The sequence below is a fragment of the Salmo trutta genome, chromosome 1 (assembly GCF_901001165.1).
Source record: "Salmo trutta chromosome 1, fSalTru1.1, whole genome shotgun sequence".
In the NCBI taxonomy this organism is placed as follows: Eukaryota; Metazoa; Chordata; class Actinopteri; order Salmoniformes; family Salmonidae; genus Salmo; species Salmo trutta.
Genome location: NC_042957.1, coordinates 7,161,997 through 7,188,384, shown reverse-complemented (window position 1 = coordinate 7,188,384; position 26,388 = coordinate 7,161,997). Strand labels below are relative to the sequence as shown.

The window sequence follows — 26,388 nt, the reverse complement described above, 5'->3', positions numbered from 1 at the left end:
GTGAAACGTTAACAACCTTGTACATAACTTGTTCAGAAGGGTGAAACGTTAACAACCTTGTTGATAACTTGGACTTGTATGTAATCGGTCTTACTCAAAGTATTTAGTTTTATGCTCACAAAAAGTTATTTAAAAATGGCCATGAACTTGTAATATGTGATCTAATTGAATGTAAAAGGCATAGCTTACTTAGTAACATTCAATGCAATGACAGATTCTCACATGCAAGACTAAGTCTATGATCATGCTGAAAACCAGAGAATGAAGGCGAACATTTACTTACTGTGGCAAGCTGTGTATCTGTTTGTAAACACTGATTACTTCTTGAATACTGCGTTCGACTTTTCTCTGGATAACATAAGAGATGTTTGAGTGAGACACACAAAGCAGAACAGAACATGTGAGCTTCAACCAGGCATGAGAATGAAACTGACTGCATGCACACACTATAGTTTTGTTTAAACGTCTATGGATGGCAGAAAAGAAAAAAAAACACTACATGATTGTCTCTCATATCTTTATCATACAGAACATTATCATTATTCAGAATGACAACATTGGAGCAGTTTCTCACTCCACTCTTTAACCAGCTAGTTAAAGTTTATTTAATCCAACATCATGTGTGACAAAATGCATATGCAAGTGGTTTTAAAGGCACGTCTAAAAACACCTGTTTATGATTGCGCAAATCCCTTATTAGCTCAAATGTGTAGCTAGATAACGATGTTTACTAGCTCGCCATGAAAACTAAAGGGCTAAGCTGTCCGTCAGGTTCACCTGCTCCACTGAAGTCACCGTCTCCACTCCGTCGTCTGTGAACTTCTCCGAGGAGTGCCATTCGCTGAAGCACCGGAACGGCGCCGGTACACGTTGCATGATTGTTTTGTGTGTACCGTTATTTTCCCTTTAAAATGTTCTCTGGTGATCAACAACTAATACAACACGGAGAGGTTGACCGTTACTTCCTGTTAAGTGGGCGGGGTTTCATAATAGGCATACGGCAAAACAGATGGAACAATTTAATCCAAAACGTCTCTCAATTCAATTTGCTCTGTCTCTCTCTCTCTCTCGGTCTCTCTCGCTCTCTCCCCCTCCCCTCTCTCTCTCTCTGTCTCTCTGTCTCTCTCTGTCTCTCTCTCTCTCTCTCTCTGTCTCGCTGTCTCTCTGTCTGTCTCTCTCTCTGTGTCTCTCTCTCTCGGTCTCTCTCGCTCTCTCCCCCTCCCCCCTCTCTCTCTCTCTCTCTCTCTGTCTCTCTCTGTCTCGCTGTCTCTCTGTCTGTCTCTCTCTCTGTCTGTCTCTCTCTCTGTGTGTCTCTCTCTCTCTCTCTCTCTCTCTCACCCACAAGGCCTATTAATTTGCTGTCATATTAGTGCATGAATATTCTGATGAATCCTAAAATACATGCCTAGGGGTCATTTATGAAAAATGTGTCAACTCAATCCAACCATGCTTTATTTATTATGTAGTAAAACTTCTACTAGAATCCTTTTGAGATAAACATGTAGGCAACTTGGCACACCATAAAACAACATTTATTTTAGGCTATAGGAATAAAAGGAATAGCCCTATTTAATTTAGCTGACTTTAGGTAGCCTAGGTTTACTTTGCACAATTACCCTTCATGATGTAGTTTACGGACAATGAAATAATAAAGGTGTTTCTTCTGTACTGTCTGGTTCCTCCCGCGCTTTATCAACCAACCATCTCGTGTATCGGTGATGTCAAGTGAAAAGCGGATGCTGCCGAGAGCTTCCCCCGCCACCGCACCCATCAGAGGAGGAGAGGAGGGCTGGGTGGAATCTGGACCCTTCTCTTATACCTAGGCTTTGTTACCAAAGAGACCGCTCCTCCTGGTTTGATCGACAGAGCTGCTCACCGGTTTCTCGAAAGAGTATCAAAAGACTTCATTGCATTTTGGGCAGACATGGGCTGGGGTGTAGCTGTGTTGCTTTTGGAAATTCGTTGCTGAGTTATCTTGCTGGCTGTTGTAATTTCTAAGACGCTATGGCTAAGCAGTATGATGTGCTCTTCCGACTCCTGCTTCTCGGAGATTCGGGGGTTGGAAAAACATGTTTATTATGCAGATTCACGGACAACGAATTTCACCCGTCTCACATTTCCACAATCGGTAAGACCGTTCCTTTGATGCATGAATTATGGGGGGATTGATCAGAATGCACCTAATCAGATCTGATTATCTCTAGGCTAAATAGTCTAATCGAATAGGCTATTGCCGCTATATCAATTAGCCTATTGAAAAGAGCATGTACATTATTCTACATTTTCTTTGTGTAGAATGTACCAATTTGCTATTAGATATTTACAAATAGCCTATTGTGTATTAAAAGGAAGTGTCCCTCTTTATTTCAAAGCACTGTATATTTGTATTGTTTTGCATATCTGAGCTCTGATTACAATACTAATTAGTTTCATTAATAAAAAAACAAAAATGCCAGTTGCAGGACAAATCAAAACGATAACTTGCAGGAGGGCATCCACTTGGTAAATATCCAACTGCATTTATGATGACCACCAGTAGGCTACACTTGCTACAGTTGCTACCTGGATACAGAGTGATACATGGTATACCACATTAGATGTTATCTGCAAACTATGAACATGATATTGAATATGTTTATGTTATTTTGAACAAAGCCAAATGCATGAATACAAGTAGAGTATTCCAAGAGGTTATGTAGCCTATGGGACTATCGGTAACTGTCAGAAACAATTGGGACACATTCGTTACACAATCTTTTTGTGAATAGCTGCTTCTTTTACTAGAAGAAATGCACGTGAACCAAAGTCAAGTGAAATTTTTGTCGGAAAATGTGTCACTTTTACCCACAATTACCTCAACTACTTGTACCCCTGCACATTACCTCGTATATAGCCTTATTGTTTTTTTATTGTTTTACACTTTCCTTTTTTATTCAGCAAATATTTGTCTTACCTTTTAACTCGACACTGTTGGAAATGGGTTCGTAAATAAGCATTTCAGTGTAAAATCTACACGTGTTGTATTCAGCGCATGTGACCAATAAAATGTGATTTTATTTTGATTTGAAATATATACATAATCTACATGCCTTGTCATTTTACTTCAATATAATATATATATTATAGTTACTAATAGTTCCACTACCACATAAAAGTCATTGCCATGCAACATAGTGTAATTTCACCGACTCTTCATCCTTGTTCATCGCTTTGCCTTGGTCCAACCCTTGTAGAGAGAGAGAGAGAGAGAGAGAGAGAGAGAGAGAGAGGGAGAGAGAGAGAGAGAGAGAGAGAGAGAGAGAGAGAGAGAGAGAGAGAGAGAGAGAGACAGAGAGAGACAGAGAGAGAGAGAGAGAGAGAGAGAGAGAGACAGAGAGAGAGAGAGAGAGAGGGGGAGAAAGAGAGAGAGAGGGGGAGAAAGAGAGAGAGAAAGAGAGAGAGAGAGAGAGAGAGCAGAGAGAGAGAGAGAGAGAGAGAGAGAGAGAGAGAGAGAGAGAGACAGAGAGAGAGAGAGAGAGAGAGAGGGGGAGAAAGAGAGAAAGAGAGAGAGAGAGAGGAGAAAGAGAGAGAGAGAGAGAGAGAGCAGAGAGAGAGAGAGAGAGAGAGAGAGAGCAGTAGCCCCCTATAGTTAATATGGACTGTCATACTACATTCCCCAAATGAACAGCTCCTGACAATACTCTACTGCCTTCCTATTGAGGCCAGTGAAATAAGCTATCAGGACAGTCTTTACCAGTCATTCTCTGATCTTCCCAGTCAAGGCAGGTTTTCCTTTCTGTGACTGCCCATTGAACTCCTCCACCCCTGGGTTCAGGGACATCACAGAGAAATATCAGATTATGTCCCAAATGGCACCCTATTCCCTATGCAGTGCACTACTTTTGACCAGGGCCCATACCATGGTCAAAAGTAGGGTGCCATCTGGGACGCATGCACAGTTCTCCCTCTGCAGAGGAAGGCAGTATTATAGGAAGTCATTGGTTGCATTAACCGTAGCCATGGGAAGTAGTGTGTGTGCGGACGGGGGGGGGGGGCTGAAAAAAAGAAATTCGGTCCTCTAATACAGGACTAGTAAAATACATTAGCAACCTGCATGTCCCTTCCACCTGAGGATCCCTCTTTTTCAGCCAGCAATTTCCTGTGTTTGAGGGGTTCAAAATCCACTTGTCACTTAAATCTCACTGGATTGATTGCTTTCATTTTACTCCTGCGACTCTTTCATACTCTTGCTTGTGCTTCTAGTTGTTTTTGTAATGACCAGTCAAACACACCCTGGTAATGGCTGAAATGGACTCAACGGAATACATTTTCTTTCTGTTGCATCAGGGATTTAACACATCATTTGGATACTTATATCACAAGAACAAGAAAGATAACTTTATTTTGATGGGTGTTCATTTTTTTTGGTGGAATTTAAAAAAAGTTATAATTAGAAATGTTTACAAATTAGATGCGCGGAAATGAAAGCAATTTACGAAAATTAACATTCAGGTTATAGTGGCATTATGTCTCCTCTCACAAACAATGTAAAGTACACTACATGACCAAAAGTATGTGGACACCTGCTCGCCTAACATCTCATTGCAAAATCATGGGCATCATGGGCATCATGGGCATTGGGGTGGCAGGGTAGCCTAGTGGTTAGAGTGTTGGGCTAATAACCGATAGGTTGCAAGTTCAAATCCCTGAACAAGGCAGTTAACCCACTGTTCCTAGGCCATCATTGAAAATAAGAATTTGTTCTTAACTGACTTGCCTAGTTAAATAAAGGTAAAATATGGACTTGGTCCTTCCTTTGCTGCTTTAACAGCCTCCACTCTTCAGGGAAGGCTTTCCACTAGATGTTGGAACATTGCTGCGGCGACTTGCTTCCATTCAGTCACAAGAGTGAGGTTGGGCGATTAGGCCTGGCTCGCAGTCGGCGTTCAAATTCATCTAAAAGGTGTTCAATGGGGTTGAGGTCAGGGCTCTGCAGGCCAGTGAAGTTCTTCCACACCGATCGCAGCAAACCATTTCTGTATGGACCTCACTTTGTGCAAGGGGGCATTGTCATGCTGAAAAAGGAAAGGGCCTTCCCCAAACTGTTGCCACAAAGTTGGAAGCACAGAATCATCCAGAATGTCACTGTCACTGTATCGTTAAGATTTCTATTCTATAGTTCTAGCCCGAACCATGAAAAACAGCCCCAGACCATTATGCCTCCTCCACCAAACTTTACAGTTGGCACTATAGAGCCTTGGCAAGTAGCGTTCTCTTGGCATCCGCCAAACCCAGATTCGTCCATCAGGCTGCCAGAATATTCTGAATTACCCTCAGTGTTTGAAGATATTAAAAGCAACACTATTTAAAACATGTGGGCCTACTTCAGTATTTGAAGAACATGTGGACCTACTTCAGTATTTGAAGAACATGTGGGTAGCCTAGTGGTTAGAGCGTTGTGCTAGTAACCGAAAGGTTGCAAGTTCAAATCCCCAAGCTGACAAGGTACAAATCTGTTGTTCTGAACAAGGCAGTTAACCTGCACTTCCTAGGCCATCATTGAAAATAAGAATTTTAGTTAAATAAAGGTAAAAAATATCTCTGTGGTGTTCTCTGTCTAAAGTTCTAGAACCTGGAGTGTTCTTCATAGAACCATCTCTCTGGTGCAAAGAATATTGTGTTCTGTTCTCTGTCCACTGCTCCATCTTGCCCAGCCGGCTACGTCAGATCAAATAACTCGGTGGGTTGCAGGTGCAGCCAGGTATTCCAGCCAGGAGTGGAGTGGTAATATGTCTGTCTGCTACAAGACAACAGGGCTACAGATGGCCACTCTGCTATTGGCTGTCTACCAAATGACATCCTGTTCACTAAATAGTGCACTACTCTTGGGCAGGGCCCACAGAGCTCTGGTGAAAGGTATGTTGAGAATAGGGAGCCATTTGGGATGCAGTCTGTCTAAGGACCTCTATGGGAGATCAAACAAACCAAATTGAGTCCACAGAGAGGCATAGATCCATAGTGTTCACACACACACACGTTGGTTTTACTATCCTTGTGGGGACCAAACAATTGATTTCCATTCAAAATCCTATTTTCCCTAACCTAACCTTAACCCTAACCCCAATGCCCTAATCCCTAAACCTTATCCCTAACCCCAATCCCCAACCATAACGCCAATCCCTTAACCTTCAAATACTGAAGTAGGCCCACATGTTCTTCAAATACTGAAGTAGGCCCACATGTTCTTCAAATACTGAAGTAGGTCCACTGTCACAGTTGTCGTATGATGAAGGAGTGGACCAAAGCGCAGCGTTCCACATTTTCTTTATTAAACTGTGAAACTATGCAATACATACAAATAAACTAAAGAAGAACAACAACAACAACAACAACAACAACAACAACAACAACAAACCGTGAAGAAGAGGTGAACCATACACTAACTCAAAAACAATCTCCCACAAACCCAGGTGGGAAAAACAACTACTTAAGTATGATCTCCAATTAGAGACAACGATGACCAGCTGCCTCTAATTGGAGATCATCCCAAAAAACAACAAAATAGAAATATAAAAACTAGAACATAACAACATAGAAAATCTAAACTAGAAAAAAAACCTGTCACGCCCTGACCTACTCTACCATAGAAAATATCAGCTTTCTATGGTCAGGACGTGACACCCACATGTTCTTCAAATACTGAAGTAGGTCCACATGTCCTTTAAATACTGAAGTAGGCCCACATGTTCTTCAAATACTGAAGTAGGCCCACATGTTTTAAATAGTGTTGCTATTAATATCTTCAAACACTGAGGGTAATTCAGAATATTTGTGTTCATTTGAAGTCCAGACTCTCAACTAAGAGCTGTGACTGTGTGTTTGACAGTGTCTCAGAAACACACAGCCAAGGCTCTATAGATGGGATTCTAGAGTGATAACTATGCCTGCAGTATCCAATTAGACATCTCCCTTACCTGAGACACACACACACACACACACACACACACACACACACACACACACACACACACCCTATCTGGCACTGTGTTTCTGAGACTCAGCATTTAGGATAGAGTGTTTCCAAACAGAGGAAGACCAAAAGGCCATTACCACTATTGGCAGACTCACTGAAGGTTAGAGACAGTGATGTAATAGGACAATAACGTTCTTCCCTGTGTACCCACAGCCTGACAGATACCAGGTGTTCTAGCTGTAGATGGCTTTAACTAAAATGATGTTGTACCTTAGGCTAACTGGGGCTCAGAGTTTACCTGTCAGTTCATGTGGTCCCGTGATGCTGTATCTTAGGCTAACTGGGGCTCAGAGTTTACCTGTCAGGTCATGTGGTCCCCGTGATGCTGTATCTTAGGCTAACTGGGGCTCAGAGTTTACCTGTCAGGTCATGTGGTTCGGTGATGCTGTATCTTAGGCTAACTGGGGCTCAGAGTTTACCTGTCAGGCCATGTGGCCCGGTGATGCTGTACCTTAGGCTAACTGGGGCTCAGAGTTTACCTGTCAGGCCATGTGGCCCGGTGATGCTGTACCTTAGGCTAACTGGGGCTCAGAGTTTACCTGTCAGGTCATGTGGCCCGGAGGAACTCCTGCCCCTCTTGTTCTGTTAGTTTAGAACTCTAGACCAGAATGCATTAATGTTCCAGTTTTTTACAATCACTTTGGCACTAATTTCAGAAACTTGATGTCATTTTTCAAAACTCTAGACACAAAACTCACAACCAATGATCAAAATGCACATTTTTCAAAACTCTGAACACTTTTTCCAATTGCTTGGATACAATCAACATAAAGATAACATCATTTGTTCATTGAACTAAAATCACCTGTTCAAAATGACACAACTTAACATCAAAGTATTACCATTTCAAAATGCAATTCACACATTACATCTGAGATGACTGTCTATTCATTTCATTACAATGATCTAACTATCAATTGATACAACTGATCAAAATGATAAGTATCTGTTGCATTACTCTTAATGCATAGTTTTATGGAAACTGACAAACAATATTCCATGTTTAGATCATGAAAGTTTCAAGATAACGAGATCCATTGAAACCAATTACCGTGGAATATGAACCAATTGGACTACATTATCTATGGATGTAATATTTCATCATCATTCTTTATCAGACACTGTTTCTATGGTACCATGTACCACTTTTCCAGACCATGTTTTTAGATTTGACATTACTGTACACTCACCGACCATTTTATTAGGTACACCTATCTAGTACTGGGTAGGGCCACCTTTTGCCTCCATAACAGCTTGAATTATTCACGGTGTTGTATGTTAAGAGATGCCATTCTGCACACCACTGTTTAAACAGCTGTTATTTGAGCATTTGTGGCCTTTCTGTTAGCTTCAATGAGTCTGGACATTCTCCTCTGACCTCTCTCATTAACAAGGTGTTTTTGCCCACAGAACTGCCACTCACTGAATGTGTTTTGTTTATCGCACCATTCTCTGTAAACTCTGGAGACTGTAGTGCGTAAAAATCCCTGTCACGTCCTGGCCAGTATAAGGGTTAATTGGTATTGTAGTTTGGTCAGGACGTGGCAGAGGGTATTTGTTTTATGGTATTCGGGGTGGTGTGTTTGTTGTAGGGGATTTGATTTGTGTATTCCGGGGTTTTTTGGGCACTGTTCCTTGTTATGTATGTCTATGATTGATCTAGCTGTTGTATGTCTATGTGTGGTCAATTGGGGTTGGGACTCTCAATTGAAGGCAGGTGTTGTCCATTTGCCTTTGATTGAGAGTCCCATATATTAGGGTGTGTTTGTATGTGTCTTTTGTGGGAGATTGTTTTTGCACTGCGTTTGTGAGCCTGCAAAACTGTTTCGTGTCGTGAGTATTATTTTGTTTGTTAAGTGGATGCTTTACTCTTGTTTTTGTCAGTAATAAAACATGAGTGTCCACAATCCCGCTGCATTTTGGTCCTCCGTTCCTCAACACGACGAAGAATGTGACAATCCCAGTAAGGCAGCTGTTTCTGAGATGCTGGAACCACCATGTGTGGCATCAACAATCATACCACGGTCAAAGTTGCTTAGATTACTCATCTTGCCTGTTCTAATGTTTGGTCGAACAACATCTAAAGCTCTCTACTCTATATATTTAGTTGCAGGCAGCCACATGATTTGCTGTTCGAATGTAACCTTCCTTGATGAGCTAAATCAGGTCTGTAGAGCTGATGGCATGACCTATGTGATTGTGTGGGATAATGTCAGGTTCCACCATGTTCAAATGGTGCAAGCATTGTTTCAGGCCCAACCACAATTTACCACCCTGTACTTACCCCTATACTCTCCTTTCCTAAAACCCGATTGAGGAATTTTTCTCCACATGGAGGTGGAAGGTATATGATAGGCGCCCTCACGAACAAGCCACCCTTCTCCCGGCCATGGATGACGCATGCAATGACGTCACGGCAGACCAGTGTCAGGCCTGGATTCGCCCGAAGATTCTTCCCAAGATGTTTGGCTAATGAAAACATCCATTGTGATGTGGATGAGAACTTGTGGCCAAATCCACAAGACAGGGTTGATGGAAATATAGAAGTACAGTAATCAATCCTTTGTTTAGCGTTTTACAGTAAGCCAGGTGAGGAACACTGCAGTTGAAGTTTTACTGTAGTTTTTTTCATTTTTTGTTGCTACTTATTTTTGCTTTGATTCAAAGAAACCTATGTTGTGATTTTATTGTATTTCATCAATAAATTTCATATTTTCTTCAACGAGTCCACTGTCTAGTATTCTCTCTACTAGTACTTTTACAGTAATGTATTTACGTGTAGTAGCAAAGTGAAACGTGTCACATATTTTGTACTACAATATTTAATGATTGTACGAACTCCTGCACAGTGACACTATCGGTATCTTGTGTGTGGGTGATCTAAATTAATGTTCCTATGGTATTTCATGATAAATGAGTTATTTGAACCAATGATTCTGCAAGTGCAAGGTTTCTTTTTAAGATATGAATGCACAATGCAATGTTCTGAACATTGGACAGCCTGTGTTACAAGTGATGACCATTTTGAGTTTTGTGTCTAGAGTTTTGAAAAATGACCAAGGTTCTGAAATTAGTGCCAAAGGGATTTAAAAAAAACTGTATTAACGAATAAGGTTTAGGTTAACATACTATTACCATGTGTTCATCTGATGGTCCTCTGTAGCTCAGTTCATCTGGTGGTCCTCTGTAGCTCAGTTGGTAGAGCATGGGACATGAAACACCAGGATAGTGGGTTTGAGTCCCAGAACTACCCATATGTGAAATATTTCGGCACTCATGACTATAAATCGCTTTGGATATATATATACCATTTAGCAGATGCTTTTATCCAAAGCGATTTTTATATATATATGTTATTGCCACTTTATGTGCAACCTCCACTGGTCACCGCAGTAAGCAGCTACCACCAGGCAGCCATGATTTAGAAGCCACATTTAATCCCCCTCTCCTCACCATGCATTTAATCTCCTTCTCCTCGCCATGCATTTAATCCCCCTCTCCTCACCATGCATTTAATCTCCCTCTCCTCACCATGCATTTAATCTCCCTCTCCTCACCATGCATTTAATCTCCCTCTCCTCGCCATGCATTTAATCTCCCTCTCCTCACCATGCATTTAATCTCCCTCTCCTCACCATGCATTTAATCTCCCTCTCCTCACCATGCATTTAATCTCCCTCTCCTCACCATGCATTTAATCTCCCTCTCCTCACCTGAGCGGTCGGCCTGTCAATGACCTGTTAACTCCTTGGAGCCTCTGGCTGGCATATTGGCTGTGAGGGATAGTAGGAGGTGTGTGTGTGTGTGTGAGTGTATACCTGTTTTCCGCGTGTGTGCGTGTGTATGTGTGTGCGAGTGTGTGTGAGTGTGTGTGAGTGTGCGTGAGTGTGCGTGTGTGTGTGTGCGCGTGTGTGTGTGTGTGTGTGCGCGCGCGTGTGTGTGTGTGTGCGAGTGCGTGTGTGTGTGTGTGCGCGCGTGTGTGTGTGCCCTATATCATTAATCAATAAGCAGCTCTTCGAACCCACATCTACTACGTCCCTGGCCCGTCACCCACCATCAGCCCCCCCCCCCCCCCCCCCCACCACTACCACTGTTAAGTGCTGCTTATTATGGGATAGCTACAATAAAGGGGATGCCCTGGACATGGCTCACTGACAGAGATAGGATATGTCCCAAATGACACCCTATTCCCTATATAGTGCACTACTTTTGACCAGGGCCCATAGTGTTCTGGTCAAAAGTAGTGCACAATATAAGGTAATAAGGTGACATTTGGCACGTACCTATACTTATCCATCCATAGTAATGGTTGGCTAATAGCTACGCTAAGTAGAAACACCGTTGTCAGTATGTTGAATTAAACTGTTGGGTGTGATGAACGTAGATCTACTAAATACTATATGACCGTGTGATACAACTCTGGGTAAAACACACTGTAAACACTAAATACTATATCAACTCTGGGTAAAACACACTGTAAACACAAAATACAATATCAACTCTGGGTAAAACACACTGTAAACACTAAATACTATATCAACTCTGGGTAAAACACACTGTAAACACAAAATACAATATCAACTCTGGGTAAAACACACTGTAAACACAAAATACTATATCAACTCTGGGCAAAACACACTGTAAACACGTAATACTATATGACCGTGTGATACAACTCTGGGTAAAACACACTGTAAACACAAAATACAATATCAACTCTGGGTAAAACACACTGTAAACACAAAATACTATATCAACTCTGGGCAAAACACACTGTAAACACAAAATACTTTATCAACTCTGGGTAAACACACACTGTAAACACAAAATACTATATGACCGTGTGATACAACTCTGGGCAAAACACACTGTAAACACAAAATACAATATCAACTCTGGGTAAAACACACTGTAAACACTAAATACTATATCAACTCTGGGTAAAACACACTGTAAACACTTAATAGGTCTAGTTGAAAGCTGCTTGTTTTCTTTGCCTTACATGCCCCATGGTGGACGCTTTTGTTTATTCTCCCTCCCTTCCCCTGTCCTTTGTTTGTTTCAGTGCAGCCAATGTAGTTTACAGTGGACAAGCTTGCTGTTTGTGTCCTAAGCATAGAGTGCCCTGAAGTCTACAGTACTGTGAATGGCTTGGCATGGCCTTAGTGAGGAGAATCATTCTGATTCACTCTTATAGGGTTTGCAAAATTCCGTTAACTTTCCCCAAAATTCCCAGGATTTCCAGAAATCCTGGTCAGTGGATTCTGGGATTTCCTAGTTATTCCCTCCTGAATCTAGGAATCTTCCTACCAGGATTTCTGGAAAAGCTGGGATTTTTTTGGGGGAAAGTTACTGGATTGTTGCAACCTCTCTAACACTGTGTGACATGCATTCCCTGAGATGTGGCTGTATACACCTATGGTGTCACTGTCTACAGCTGTTTGTATTTTAGTCTTTTAGCAGACTCTCTAATCCTAAATGATTTTGCAGTCAGTGCATTCAACAAAGGCAGGTAAGACAACCACATAGCACAGTCACAGCCATGTTTTAGGGCAAGACAGGCCCCACTCTCCCCAGTGTCCCAGCATCTATGTGTCCAATATAAAAGCCTGTCTGTCAGTGTTAGGCCTACTACCTACTAGAGGTCGACCGATTATGATTTTTCAACGCCGCTACCGCTACCGATTATTGTAGGACCAAAAACCGGCGATACCGGTTAATCGGCCCATTCTTTTTATTATTATAATATTTTTTTAATAATGTCAATTACAACAATACTGAATGAACACTTATTTTAACTTAATACATCAATAAAATCAATTTAGCCTCAAATAAATAATGAAACATGTTCAATTTGGTTTAAATAATGCAAAAACAAAGTGTTGGAGAAGAAAGTAAAAGTGCAATATGCGCCATGTAAAAAAGCTAACGTTTAAGTTCCTTGCTCAGAACATGAGAACATATGAAAGCTGGTGGTTCCTTTTAACATGAGTCTTCAATATTCCCAGGTAAGAAGTTTTAGGTTGTAGTTATTATAGGAATTATAGGACTATTTCTCTTTATACCATTTGTATTTCATATACCTTTGACTATTGGATGTTCTTATAGGCACTTTAGTATTGCCAGTGTAACAGTGTAGCTTCAGTGAAATATGGAACCGTTCCGTATTTTATCTAACGGGTGGCATCGCTAAGTCTAAATATTCCTGTTACATTGCACAACCTTCAATGTTATGTCATAATTACGTAAAATTCTGTCAAATTAGTTCGCAACGAGCCAGGCGGTCCAAACTGTTGCATATACCCTGACTCAGCGTGCAATGAACGCAAGAGAAGTGACACAATTTCACCTAGTTAATATTGCCTGCTAACCTGGATTTATTTGATACTATATATATATACTTCTGTGTATTGATTTTAAGAAAGGCACTGATGTTTGTGGTTAGGTACAGTCATGCAACAATTGTGCTTTTTTGGCAAATGTGCTTTTGTTAAATCATCCCCCGTTTGGCGAAGTTGCCTGTCTTTGTTAGGCAGAAATAGTCTTCACACAGTTCGCAACGAGCCAGGTGGTCCAAACTGCTGCATATACCCTGACTCTGTTGCAAGAGAAATGACACATTTTCCCTAGTTAAAAGAAATTCATGTTAGCAGGCAATATTAACTAAATATGCAGGTTTAAAAATATATACTTGTGTATTGATTTTAAGAAAGGCATTGATGTTTATGGTTAGGTACACGTTGGAGCAACGTGTACCTAAGCGATTATATGCAACGCAGGACAGGCTAGATAAACTAGTAATATCATCAACCATGATATTATGTGATTATGATTGATTGATTGTTTTTTATAAGATAAGTTTAATGCTAGCTAGCAACTTACCTTGGCTTCTTACTGCATTCGCGTAACAGGCAGGCTCCTCGTGGAGTGCAATGTAAAGCAGGTGGTTAGAGCGTTGGACTAGTTAACCGTAAGGTTGCACAGCTTCTCCGCCTTGCAGATTGTGATGAAACACTACCATGACAAATTAGCCACTGCTTTCTCAGAGGGGAGCTGTATTTGAGCTTCATTGTCACGGCTAGGTGTGATGTGATGGGGTGTAGAGTCATAGACAGTGTCTTTGCTAGACTATGTCCGTTTCATTCACAGAGCACAGACACTGTGACAAAACACTTTGGACTGCAAGTTAACCGTTACACACATAGTGATCATATTGTACTGACCTCATCAAGGGTGGCGAGCGGTGAAGCGGTTTAAGGTACTGCATCTCAGTGCTGGAGGTGTCACTACAGACCCCGGTTCGACCCTGGGCTGTATCACAGTCCTAGTAGTCAGACAGACATAGTAGTCAGACAGTCCTAGTAGTCACACAGTCCCAGTAGTCACAGTCCTAGTAGTCACAGTCCTAGTAGTCACACAGTCCTAGTAGTCACACAGTCCTAGTAGTCAGATAGTCCTAGTAGTCACAGTCCTAGTAGTCACACAGTCCTAGTAGTCACACAGTCCTAGTAGTCAGATAGTCCTAGTAGTCACAGTCCTAGTAGTCACACCATCCTAGTAGTCACATAGTCCTAGTAGTCACACAGTCCTAGTAGACACACAGTCCTAGTAGTCAGACAGTCCTAGTAGTCAGACAGTCCTAGTAGTCACAGTCCTAGTAGTCACAGTCCTAGTAGTCACACAGTCCTAGTAGTCAGATAGTCCTAGTAGTCACACAGTCCTAGTAGTCACAGTCCTAGTAGTGAGATAGTCCTAGTAGTCACAGTCCTAGTAGTCACACAGTCCTAGTAGTCACACAGTCCTAATAGTCACACAGTCCTAGTAGTGACACAGTCCTAGTAGTCACAGTCCTAATAGTCACACAGTCCTAGTAGTCACAGTCCTAGTAGTCACAGTCCTAGTAGTGAGATAGTCCTAGTAGTCACAGTCCTAGTAGTCACAGTCCTAGTAGTCACACAGTCCTAGTAGTCACAGTCCTAGTAGTCACAGTCCTAGTAGTCACACAGTCCTAGTAGTCAGATAGTCCTAGTAGTCACACAGTCCTAGTAGTCACAGTCCTAGTAGTCAGACAGTCCTAGTAGTCAGACAGTCCTAGTAGTCACACAGTCCTAGTAGTCACAGTCCTAGTAGTCACACAGTCCTAGTAGTCACAGTCCTAATAGTCACACAGTCCTAGTAGTCACAGTCCTAGTAGTCACAGTCCTAGTAGTCAGATAGTCCTAGTAGTCACAGTCCTAATAGTCACACAGTCCTAGTAGTCACAGTCCTAATAGTCACAGTCCTAGTAGTCACACAGTCCTAGTAGTCACAGTCCTAGTAGTCAGATAGTCCTAGTAGTCACAGTCCTAGTAGTCACACAGTCCTAGTAGTCACACAGTCCTAATAGTCACACAGTCCTAGTAGTCACAGTCCTAGTAGTCACAGTCCTAGTAGTCAGATAGTCCTAGTAGTCACAGTCCTAGTAGTCACACAGTCCTAGTAGTCACACAGTCCTAATAGTCACACAGTCCTAGTAGTCACACAGTCCTAGTAGTCACAGTCCTAATAGTCACACAGTCCTAGTAGTCACAGTCCTAGTAGTCACAGTCCTAGTAGTCAGATAGTCCTAGTAGTCACAGTCCTAGTAGTCACAGTCCTAGTAGTCACACAGTCCTAGTAGTCAGATAGTCCTAGTAGTCACAGTCCTAGTAGTCACACAGTCCTAGTAGTCAGATAGTCCTAGTAGTCACACAGTCCTAGTAGTCACAGTCCTAGTAGTCAGATAGTCCTAGTAGTCACAGTCCTAGTAGTCACAGTCCTAGTAGTCACACAGTCCTAGTAGTCACAGTCCTAGTAGTCACAGTCCTAGTATTCACAGTCCTAGTAGTCACACAGTCCTAGTAGTCACACAGTCCTAGTAGTCACACAGTCCTAGTAGTCAGATAGTCCTAGTAGTCAGACAGTCCTAGTAGTCACACAGTCCTAGTAGTCACACAGTCCTAGTAGTCAGACAGTCCTAGTAGTCACAGTCCTAGTAGTCACACAGTCCTAGTAGTCACAGTCCTAATAGTCACACAGTCCTAGTAGTCACAGTCCTAGTAGTCAGATAGTCCTAGTAGTCACAGTCCTAGTAGTCACACAGTCCTAGTAGTCACACAGTCCTAATAGTCACACAGTCCTAGTAGTGACACAGTCCTAGTAGTCACAGTCCTAATAGTCACACAGTCCTAGTAGTCACAGTCCTAGTAGTCACAGTCCTAGTAGTCAGATAGTCCTAGTAGTCACAGTCCTAGTAGTCACAGTCCTAGTAGTCACACAGTCCTAGTAGTCACAGTCCTAGTAGTCACAGTCCTAGTAGTCACACAGTCCTAGTAGTCAGATAGTCCTAGTAGTCACACAGTCCTAGTAGTCACAGTCCTAGTAGTCAGACAGTCCTAGTAGTCAGACAGTCCTAGTAGTCACACAGTCCTAGTAGTCACAGTCCTAGTAGTCACACAGTCCTAGTAGTCACAGTCCTAATAGTCACACAGTCCTAGTAGTCACAGTCCTAGTAGTCACAGTCCTAGTAGTCAGATAGTCCTAGTAGTCACAGTCCTAATAGTCACACAGTCCTAGTAGTCACAGTCCTAGTAGTCACAGTCCTAGTAGTCACACAGTCCTAGTAGTCAGATAGTCCTAGTAGTCACAGTCCTAGTAGTCACACAGTCCTAGTAGTCACACAGTCCTAATAGTCACACAGTCCTAGTAGTCACAGTCCTAGTAGTCACAGTCCTAGTAGTCAGATAGTCCTAGTAGTCACAGTCCTAGTAGTCACACAGTCCTAGTAGTCACACAGTCCTAATAGTCACACAGTCCTAGTAGTCACACAGTCCTAGTAGTCACAGTCCTAATAGTCACACAGTCCTAGTAGTCACAGTCCTAGTAGTCACAGTCCTAGTAGTCCCACAGTCCTAGTAGTCAGATAGTCCTAGTAGTCACACAGTCCTAGTAGTCACAGTCCTAGTAGTCAGACAGTCCTAATAGTCACACAGTCCTAGTAGTCACAGTCCTAGTAGTCACAGTCCTAGTAGTCCCACAGTCCTAGTAGTCAGATAGTCCTAGTAGTCACACAGTTCTACACTCTTAGAAAAAAGGGTTCTAAAAGGGTTCCCTTAGGATAACCCTTTTTGGTTCCGGGTAGAACCCTTTTTGGTTCCAGGTAGAACCCTCTGTGGAAAGGGTCCTGTATGGATCCCAAAAGGGTCGTACCTGCAAACAAAAGGTTTCTACCTGGAACCAAAAAGGGTTCCTCAAAGGGTTCTCTTGTGAGGACAGCCATTTTAGGTTCTAGGTAGAAACCTTTTCTTCAAAGAGTGTAGTAGTCACACAGCAGGCTGCTTTACTGTTTTAACAGGCCTCTCTGTCTCTCCCTGAAGTGGAGTGAACTCCAGTCTTGGCGCAGGCCTGTGAGAGAGTGTCTGTAGTGTTTTAGATATGCGTGCCGAGATGAGACTCGTTTCCAATGAACACACTGAAGTACAAAAGCAATATGTCACGTCTATCAGAGTATCTTTCTCATGGGAGTGCCCCCGTCAACAGATGAGGTGTATATCACCCACAATGGGCATCTCACTGGTTAAGTCTGAAGGTCTGAGAGTGTGGCTACAGGGGCTACAGATGAGTTTCAGTGCCAAGGCCCTTATCAAGTGAACACACTGCAGTTTAAAAGCAGTATTTCGGTCATCTACGCTGCTCATTTATAATGGAGGGCATGCTCAGGCTGAGTAGAGGAGGAATGTAACTGATGAAAACCACACGACAGGCATCTCTCTCAGTGTTTAAGTCAGAGTATCTGAGGGACTGAGTATTGATTTGCCACAGTTAACCCTTCACTGGAGTGGAGCCTTACATAACGAGTAATGGTTTGTGAGTCTTTTAGCTTTTTTAGTTGGGTTCATTGCTTAGAGCTGTTTAATGACTTAACTGTGATTATTGTGGTGTTTCAATGCCATGTATGTTTACCTACGTATTAGTCTGAGAGAGTATTTCAGATCGGGCAAAAACATATTAGTCTAATAGTTTAGGATAGAAAACAGAGGAGAAAATCTCGCCTCAGCTCGCCCCGCCGTACCTCACCCCCCCACCACCACCACACCTCACCTTAGCTCGCCTAATCTTTCCACACATTAAATAGGATGAAATAATCTTCCATAGTCTCAATATTGACTTGTCTGTTCTTTTTCTCTTTTCAGGAGTCGATTTCAAAATGAAGACGCTAGAGATAGATGGCATCAAAGTGCGGATACAGATATGGTAAACCAAAGCAGCTGCATTCACATTTTACATATACATTATGTTAGTCATTTAGGAGACACTCTTGTTCAGGCTTTCCCCATACTGCTGCGTACAGACTGGACACTACACAAGTTCAGACAAAGGAGATCCCCTCTCTGTAGTGCACAAAGCCCGTTGCAATGACTCGTATCTCAAGATAAAAACCTTTTTTTGAACTCACAAAGATCCACCGTGGATCGAAACATAGCCTGATATTTTCACTATTCACCGCCTGTATGGTCATTTCCTAAGAGAGGGTGTTTGACTTTTGATTTCTTCCAGGGACACAGCAGGACAGGAGAGATATCAGACCATCACTAAGCAGTACTACAGACGAGCACAGGTAAGATAACTGCTCTTCCTCGTGATATTGCAGGTACGAGGTCAGATCAGGTAAGATAACTACTCTTCCCTGTGATATTGCAGGTACGAGGTCAGATCAGGTAAGATAACTACTCTTCCCTGTGATATTGCAGGTACGAGGTCAGATCAGGTAAGATAACTGCTCTTCCTCATGATATTGTAGGTACGAGGTCAGATCAGGTAAGATAACTACTCTTCCCTGTGATATTGCAGGTACGAGGTCAGATCAGGTAAGATAACTGCTCTTCCTCATGATATTGTAGGTACGAGGTCAGATCAGGTAAGATAACTACTCTTCCCTGTGATATTGCAGGTACGAGGTCAGATCAGGTAAGATAACTGCTCTTCCTCATGATTTTGTAGGTACGAGGTCAGATCAGGTAAGATAACTACTCTTCCCTGTGATATTGCAGGTACGAGGTCAGATCAGGTAAGATAACTGCTCTTCCTTGTGATATTGTAGGTACGAGGTCAGATCAGGTAAGATAACTGCTCTTCCTCATGATTTTGTAGGTACGAGGTCAGATCAGGTAAGATAACTACTCTTCCCTGTGATATTGTAGGTACGAGGTCAGATCAGGTAAGATAACTACTCTTCCCTGTGATATTGCAGGTACGAGGTCAGATCAGGTAAGATAACTGCTCTTCCTCATGATTTTGTAGGTACGAGGTCAGATCAGGTAAGATAACTACTCTTCCCTGTGATATTGCAGGTACGAGGTCAGATCAGGTAAGATAACTGCTCTTCCTTGTGATATTGTAGGTACGAGGTCAGATCAGGTAAGATAACTGCTCTTCCTCATGATATTGTAGGTACGAGGTCAGATCAGGTAAGATAATGCTACTGTAGCTCCACTCTACACTGTATTTAGTCTAATCCACCAGCTGGATCCAGCAGGTGGCCTGGAGATGAGGTTGCTCTCCCTTCTAAACATGCATTGCACTTGTAGCTAGGAGCTGCAGTTGTACGTCAACAGATATACTGTAGGTATGATGGGTTGCTTTTAGCAGTTTCCTGGTGCTAGTTAGTGTCATAGTAACATTTTCCTGGTGCTAGTTAGTGTCATAGTAACATTTTCCTGGTGCTAGTTAGTGTCATAGTAACATTTTCTTGGTGCTAGTTAGTGTCATAGTAACAGTTTCCTGGTGCTAGTTAGTGTCATAGTAACAGTTTCCTGGTGCTAGTTAGTGTCATAGTAACAGTTTCCTGGTGCTAGTTAGTGTCATAGTAACAGTTTCCTGGTGCTAGTTAGTGTCACAGTAACAGTTTCCTGGTGCTAGTTAGTGTCATAGTAACATTTTCCTGGTGCTAGTTAGTGTCATAGTAACAGTTTCCTGGTGCTAGTTAGTGTCATAGTAACAGTTTCCTGGTGCTAGATAGTGTCATTGTAAGAGTTTCCTCCTGTCCACTCACCACCCTTATCTCCCATGGATACTATACTACGTGGTGTTGCTGTGACAACCATAACAGAATCAGATGACATGTTTCTTCCCTCTGCTTCCCTTCCCTTCCCTCCCCTCATCTTCTACCTTCCTCCCTTCTCTCCTCGCCCATCCCCTGTCCTCTCCTCTTCTCCACTCTTCAGGGAATCTTCCTGGTTTACGACATCACAAGTGAGCGATCCTTCCAGCACATCATGAAGTGGGCCAGCGATGTGGACGAGGTGAGATCAAGTGGTTCAGGGTTTATAGGTTCAGGCCAAAATGTTTTATAACGGCACAGGTGCTTTTGTCAAATCAGACGGAATGGCTCACTCTCTGTCTCGCTCTCTCTTTCCTCTCTGTCCCTCACCCCCTCTATCCCTCCCCTCTGTATCCCTCACCCTCTCTGTCCCTCACCCCCTCTCTCCCTCCCCATCTCCATCCCTCCCTCTCTCTCTCAGTATGCTCCTGATAACATCCAAAAGATCCTCATAGGGAACAAGTCAGACGAGGAGGAGAAGAGGCAGGTAGCTACAGAACAGGGCAACAAGCTGGCCAAGGATTATGGGATGGACTTCTTTGAGACAAGTGCCTCCACCAACTATAACATCACAGAGGTGAGTTGCTGACAGCTCCTGAACAAACACTGTGTATGGCCGCCTGTCTGTCACAGGCCAACGCCAAGCACCACGGCCAGACTACTGGTACGCAAACTATTAATGACGGTATAATGGAACAACATTTCATCCTGAGTCACTGTCTTAGTCTGTATCTCCCAGAGTCCAAGTGATATATACAGTGATACATACAGTGATATATATATATATATATATACACAGTACCAGTCAAAAGTTTGGACACACCTACTCCTTCCAGGGTTTTTCTTTATTTTTACATATTTGAGATTCTTCAAAGTAGCCAACCTTTGCCTTGATGACAGCTTCGCACACTCTTGTTTAACACTTTTTTGGTTACTACATGATTCCATATGTGTTATTTCATAGTTTTGATGTCTTCACTATTATTCTACAATGTAGAAAATAGTAAAAAATTAAGAAAAACCCTTGAATGAGTAGGTGTGTCCAAAAATGTTGACTAGTACTGTACATATATATATATATACACACTACCGTTCAGAAGTTTGGGGTCACTTAGAAATGTCCTTGTTTTCCATGAAAACATACACGAAATGAGTTGCAAAATGAATAGGACATAAAGTCAAGACGTTGACAAGGTTATAAATAATGATTTTTAATTGAAATAATAATTGTGTCATTCAAACTTTGCTTTCGTCCAAAAATCCTCCATTTGCAGCAATTACAGCCTTGCAGACCTTTGGCATTCTAGTTGTCAATTTGTTGAAGTAATCTGAAGAGATTTCAACCCATGCTTCCTGAAGCACCTCCCGCAAGTTGGATTGGCTTGATGGGTACTTCTTACGTACCATACTGTCAAGAGGTGAGTGTAGCTGGTGCATCGAAGTCAGGCTCAGGAGAGCAGAGATGAGTGGACAAAGCACTTTACTAAGGCAAATCATTTGCACAGAACGCAACTGCATCACAAAACAAATGCCCAATGAACCAGTAAGGCAGCACAAAGTACAAAAACACAAGTACAATAAACAATAAAGTACAATAAACAATTACACATACAGACATGTAGGGAACAGAGGGTTAAATACACGACATGTAATGAGGGAATGAATATCAAGTGTGTGGGAAAACAAGACAAAACAAATGGAAAATGAAAGGTGGATCGGCGATGGCTAGAAGACCGGTGACGTCGACCGCCGAACGCCGCACCAAACAAGGAGTGGGACCGACTTCGGCGGAAGTCGTGACACATACGGTCAAGCTGGTCCCACAATAGCTCAATAGGGTTGAGATCCGGTGACTGTGCTGACCACTCCTCGGTCCAGTGTTTGTGTTCTTTTGCCCATCTTAATCTTTTATTTTTATTGGCCAGTCTGAGATATGGCTTTTTCTTTGCAACTCTGCCTAGAAGGCCAGCACCCTGGAGTCGCCTCTTCACTGTTGACGTTGAGACTGGTGTTTTGCGGGTACTATTTAATGAAGCTGCCAGTTGAGGACTTTTGAGGCGTCTATTTCTCAAACTAGACACTCTGATGTACTTGTCCTCTTGCTCAGTTGTGCTCAGTTGGCCTTCCACTCCTCTTTCTATTCTGGTTAGAGCCAGTTTGCGCTGTTCTGTGAAGGGAGTGGTACACAGTGTTGTGCGAGATCTTCAGTTTCTTGGTAATTTCTCGCATGGAATAGCCTTCATTTCTCAGAACAAGGATAGACTGACGAGTCTGTAATTGAACCCACAAATGCTGATGCTCCAGATACTCAACTAGTCTAAAGAAGGCCGGTTGTATTGCTTCTTTAAATCAGGACAACAGTTTTCAGCTGTGCTAACATAATCGCAAAAGGGTTTTCTAATGATCAGTTAGCCTTTTACAATGATAAACTTGGATTAGCTAACACAACGTGCCATTGGAACACAGGAGTGATGGTTGCTGATAATGGGCCTCTGTACGCCTATGTAGATATTCCATAAACAATCAGCTGTTTCCAGCTACAATAGTCATTTACAACATTAACAATGTCTACACTGTATTTCTGATCAATTTTATGTTATTTTAATATATGGAAATGTGCTTTTCTTTAAAAAACAAGGGCATTTCTAAGTGACCCCAAACTTTTAACCGGTAGTGTATGTACAGTGCATTCGGAAAGTATTCAGACCCCTTCACTTTTTCCACATTTTGTTACGTTACAGCCTTATTCTAAAATGGATTAAATAAAATAAAAATCCTCATCAATCTATGAGATTGGTACCCCATAATGTCAAAGAAAAACAGGTTTATAGAAATGTTTGCAAATTTATAATAAAAGAAACAGAAATACCATATTTACATAAGTATTCAGACCCTTTTTCTATGAGACTGGAAATTGGGCTCAGGTGCATCCTGTTTCCATTGATCATCCTTGAGATGTTTCTACAACTTGATTGGAGTCCATCTGTGGTAAATTCAGTTGATTGGACATGATTTGAAAAGGCAGACACCTGTCTATATAAGGTCCCACAGTTGACAGTGCATGTCAGAGCAAAAACCAAGCAATGAGATCAAAGAAATTATCCGTAGAGCTCCGAGACAGATCTGGGGAAGGGTACCAAAACATTTCTGCAGCATTGAAGGTTCCCAGGAACACAGTGTCCTCCATCATTCTTAAATGGAAGAAGTATGGAACCACCAAGACTCTTCCTAGAGCTGTCCACCTGGCCAAACTGAGCAATTGGGGGAGAAGGGCCTTGGTCAGGGAGGTGACTAAGAACCCGATGGTCACTCTGACAGAGCTCCAGAGTTCCTCTGTGGAGATGGGAGAACCTTCCAGAAGGACAACCATCTTTGCAGCACTCCACCAATCAGGCCTTTATGGTAGAAGGCGAGGTCAGTACAGGTGCATCAAAGCTGGCACCGAGAGACTGAAAACAGCTTCTATCTCAAGGCCATCAGACTGTTAAATAGCCATCACTAGCACAGAGGCTGCAGCCCTATATACATAGACTAGAAATCACAGGCCACTTAAATAATGGAACACTAGTCACTTTAATAATGTTTTCATATCTTGCATTACTCATCTCATATTTTTATACTGTATTCTATTCTACTGTATTTTAGTCTATGCCGCTCTGACATTGCTCGTCCATATATTTATATATTCATAATTCCATTCCTTTACTTAGATTTGTGTGTATTGGGTATATGTTGTGAAATTGTTAGATATTACTTGTTAGATATTACTGTTGGAGCTAGAAACACAAGTATTTCGCTACACCGCAATAACATCTGCTAAACACGTGTATGTGACCAATAAAATTTGATTTGATTTGAGTGGCCAGACAGAAGCCACTCCTCAGTAAAATTCACGAAAGCCCGCTTGGAGTTTGCCAAAAGGCACCTAAAGACTCTCAGACCATGAGAAACAAGATTCTCTGCTCTGATTCAGGCTTGGCCTGAATGCCAAGCGTCACGTCTGGAGGAAACCTGGCACCATCCCCATGGTGAAGCATGGTGGTGGCAGAATCATGCTGTGGGGATGTGTTTCAGCGGCAGGGACTGGAAGACTAGTCAGGATCGAGGTAAAGATGAACGGAGCAAAGTACAGAGAGATCCTTGATGAAAACCTGCTCCAGAGCGCTCAGGTCCTCAAACTGGGGAGAAGGTTCACCTTCCAACAGAACAACGACCCTAAGCACACAGCCAGGACAACGCAGGAGTGGCTTCAGGACAAGTCTCTGAATGTCCTTGAGTGACCCAGCCAGAACCTGGACTTGAATATGATCGAACAACTCTGAAGAGACCTGAAAATAGCTGTGCAGTGACACTCCCCATCCAACCTGACAGAGCTTGAGAGGATCTGCAGAGAAGAATGGGAGAAACTCCCCAAATACAGCTGTGCCAAGCTTGTAGCGTCATACCCAAGAAGACTAGAGGCTGAAATCGCTGCCAAAGGTGCTTCAACAAAGTACTGAGTAAAGGGTCTGAATACTTATGTAAATGTAATATAAGTTTTTCATTTTTTATAAATTTTGCAAACATTTCTAAAAACCTGTTTTTGCTTTGTCATTATGGGGTATTGTGTGTAGATTGATGAGGGGGGGGAAAAAAAATGTAATCAATTTCGGAATAGTCAAGGGGTCTGAATACTTTCTGAAGGCACTGTATACAGTGATATATCCAGACTGTATCACAACCGGCCGTGATTGGGCGTCCCATTGGGCGGCGCACAACTGGACCAGCGAGTCCGGGTTTGGCCGGTGTAGGCCATCATTGTAAATAATAATTTGTTCTTAACTGACTTGCCTAGTTAAATAAAGGTTACATTTAAATTATATATACAGTGATATATACATAAAACAGATTTTCACTAACAGTTAAATGAGTCTTCAGCATTGCAAAACAAAACATTTCACCTCTCTGTTATCCTTGTGCAATGTTACCAACCCTCCACCCCAGTCCTTCACACGATTGGCTGAGCAGGTCCTGGCAGCCAATAAGAAGGACCTGGACCTCCTAAAGGCGTCGGTCACAGACGAGCTCAACCTCGCCGCCCTGGAGGAGGAGGAGGGCATCACAGACGGGGCCGCCGCCTCACAGAAGGGCTGCTGGTGTTAAGGGCCTGGTCAAAAGTAGTGCACTATGTAGGAAATGGGGTGAGAAAAGTAGTGTCCTATGTAGGGAATAGGGTGCCACTTCTTATGTAAGGACTGGGTCTGGATGCGTCTCAAAACACACCCTATTTCCTATGGTTTAAAGTAGTGCACTTTGTAGGAAATAGGGTGGAGGGTGACACTTCTCTTCTTCATGTTAAACCTGATTAACGTAGCCGATTGCCTTTCTACCATGGTAGGTGGTGTACTGGCGTTTGCTAGGTTTTTTAAATTGTATTTTTCATTGTAGTTGATAGGTTTTGCCACAAGAGGGTGCTGCTGTTAAATGCTGCATTATATACGAAGCTTTCAGTATTTAGAGTAGACCGCAGGGCTGTTGATAAAGTGGTCACGACCCATTACACTGTTCCCTTCATAGTACACTGCTCGGCTAAGGTCAGACCTACTGCACCATAGGGAATAGACTGTTGTTTGTGGTGCAGACTATGTTCCATTTAGTTTCAGCCTCGTCATTTTGTTTCTCAAGGCAACTTTCAATGACAATGTACATAAGACTCCTAGTTTAATTTAACGTATTACCATTACAGGCCTGTATAAAGTGTTGACATTTTGATGGTCTTAAAATATTCCCTCTGTGATTCTTCTATGTATGATGATGTATTTTGTTTTCTTCAGTTTTATGTCATGTTATCCAGACTAGCAACGGACCAGCAAGAGATCTGCATGCGTCCACACTTCAAGCCTCATATTTGTATTTATTTCTTGCAACTTCAATGAAGTTAATTATTCAACTGATCATTCATTATACACTTAATTCAGCATTTGACCAGAGTGGTCTGGTGTTTGTATTCCTAACCTGGCCTATTCTCTCTACGACTGACACAATGGTAATAGTGCTACGGTCAACAAAAACTCATGTTTATGTGTACAAGTGATAATATGGTATGTAGTATTGAATGAAATACTGGACTATGATTTCTAGATACAGATGAAATGTATGTCTGTTTTGTTTGATGATGGGGGGGGAAAGTACTTTTTGAATTGCATTTGGTGGAGATATATAATGTGTAACATTGTAATTATTTCACATGTTTATTGAATAAATACTTGCAGATTAATGA

At 42.2% G+C, this 26,388-nt stretch overlaps 2 protein-coding genes across 2 annotated transcripts in view; one reads left to right on the top strand and one right to left on the bottom strand.

Annotated features, from left to right (window-relative positions):
* Window positions 1–973, bottom strand: part of fntb (farnesyltransferase, CAAX box, subunit beta) — a 40,051-nt gene extending 39,078 nt beyond the window's left edge. The window contains exons 1-2 of the mRNA XM_029702348.1: window positions 778–973; window positions 284–348 (exon numbers count right to left, since the gene is read on the bottom strand). Coding sequence (XP_029558208.1) covers window positions 284–348; window positions 778–876 — 164 coding nt within the window. The 5' untranslated portion in view covers window positions 877–973. The remainder of the gene's footprint in view (window positions 1–283; window positions 349–777) is intronic.
* A 781-nt stretch (window positions 974–1,754) lies between these two features.
* Window positions 1,755–26,388, top strand: rab15 (RAB15, member RAS oncogene family). Its single transcript, XM_029702220.1, has 6 exons — window positions 1,755–2,128; window positions 18,223–18,283; window positions 18,587–18,647; window positions 20,254–20,331; window positions 20,551–20,706; window positions 25,113–26,388. Exons 1-6 carry the CDS (start codon window positions 2,005–2,007, stop codon window positions 25,269–25,271), a joined length of 639 nt encoding a protein of 212 aa, XP_029558080.1. The 5' UTR covers window positions 1,755–2,004; the 3' UTR covers window positions 25,272–26,388.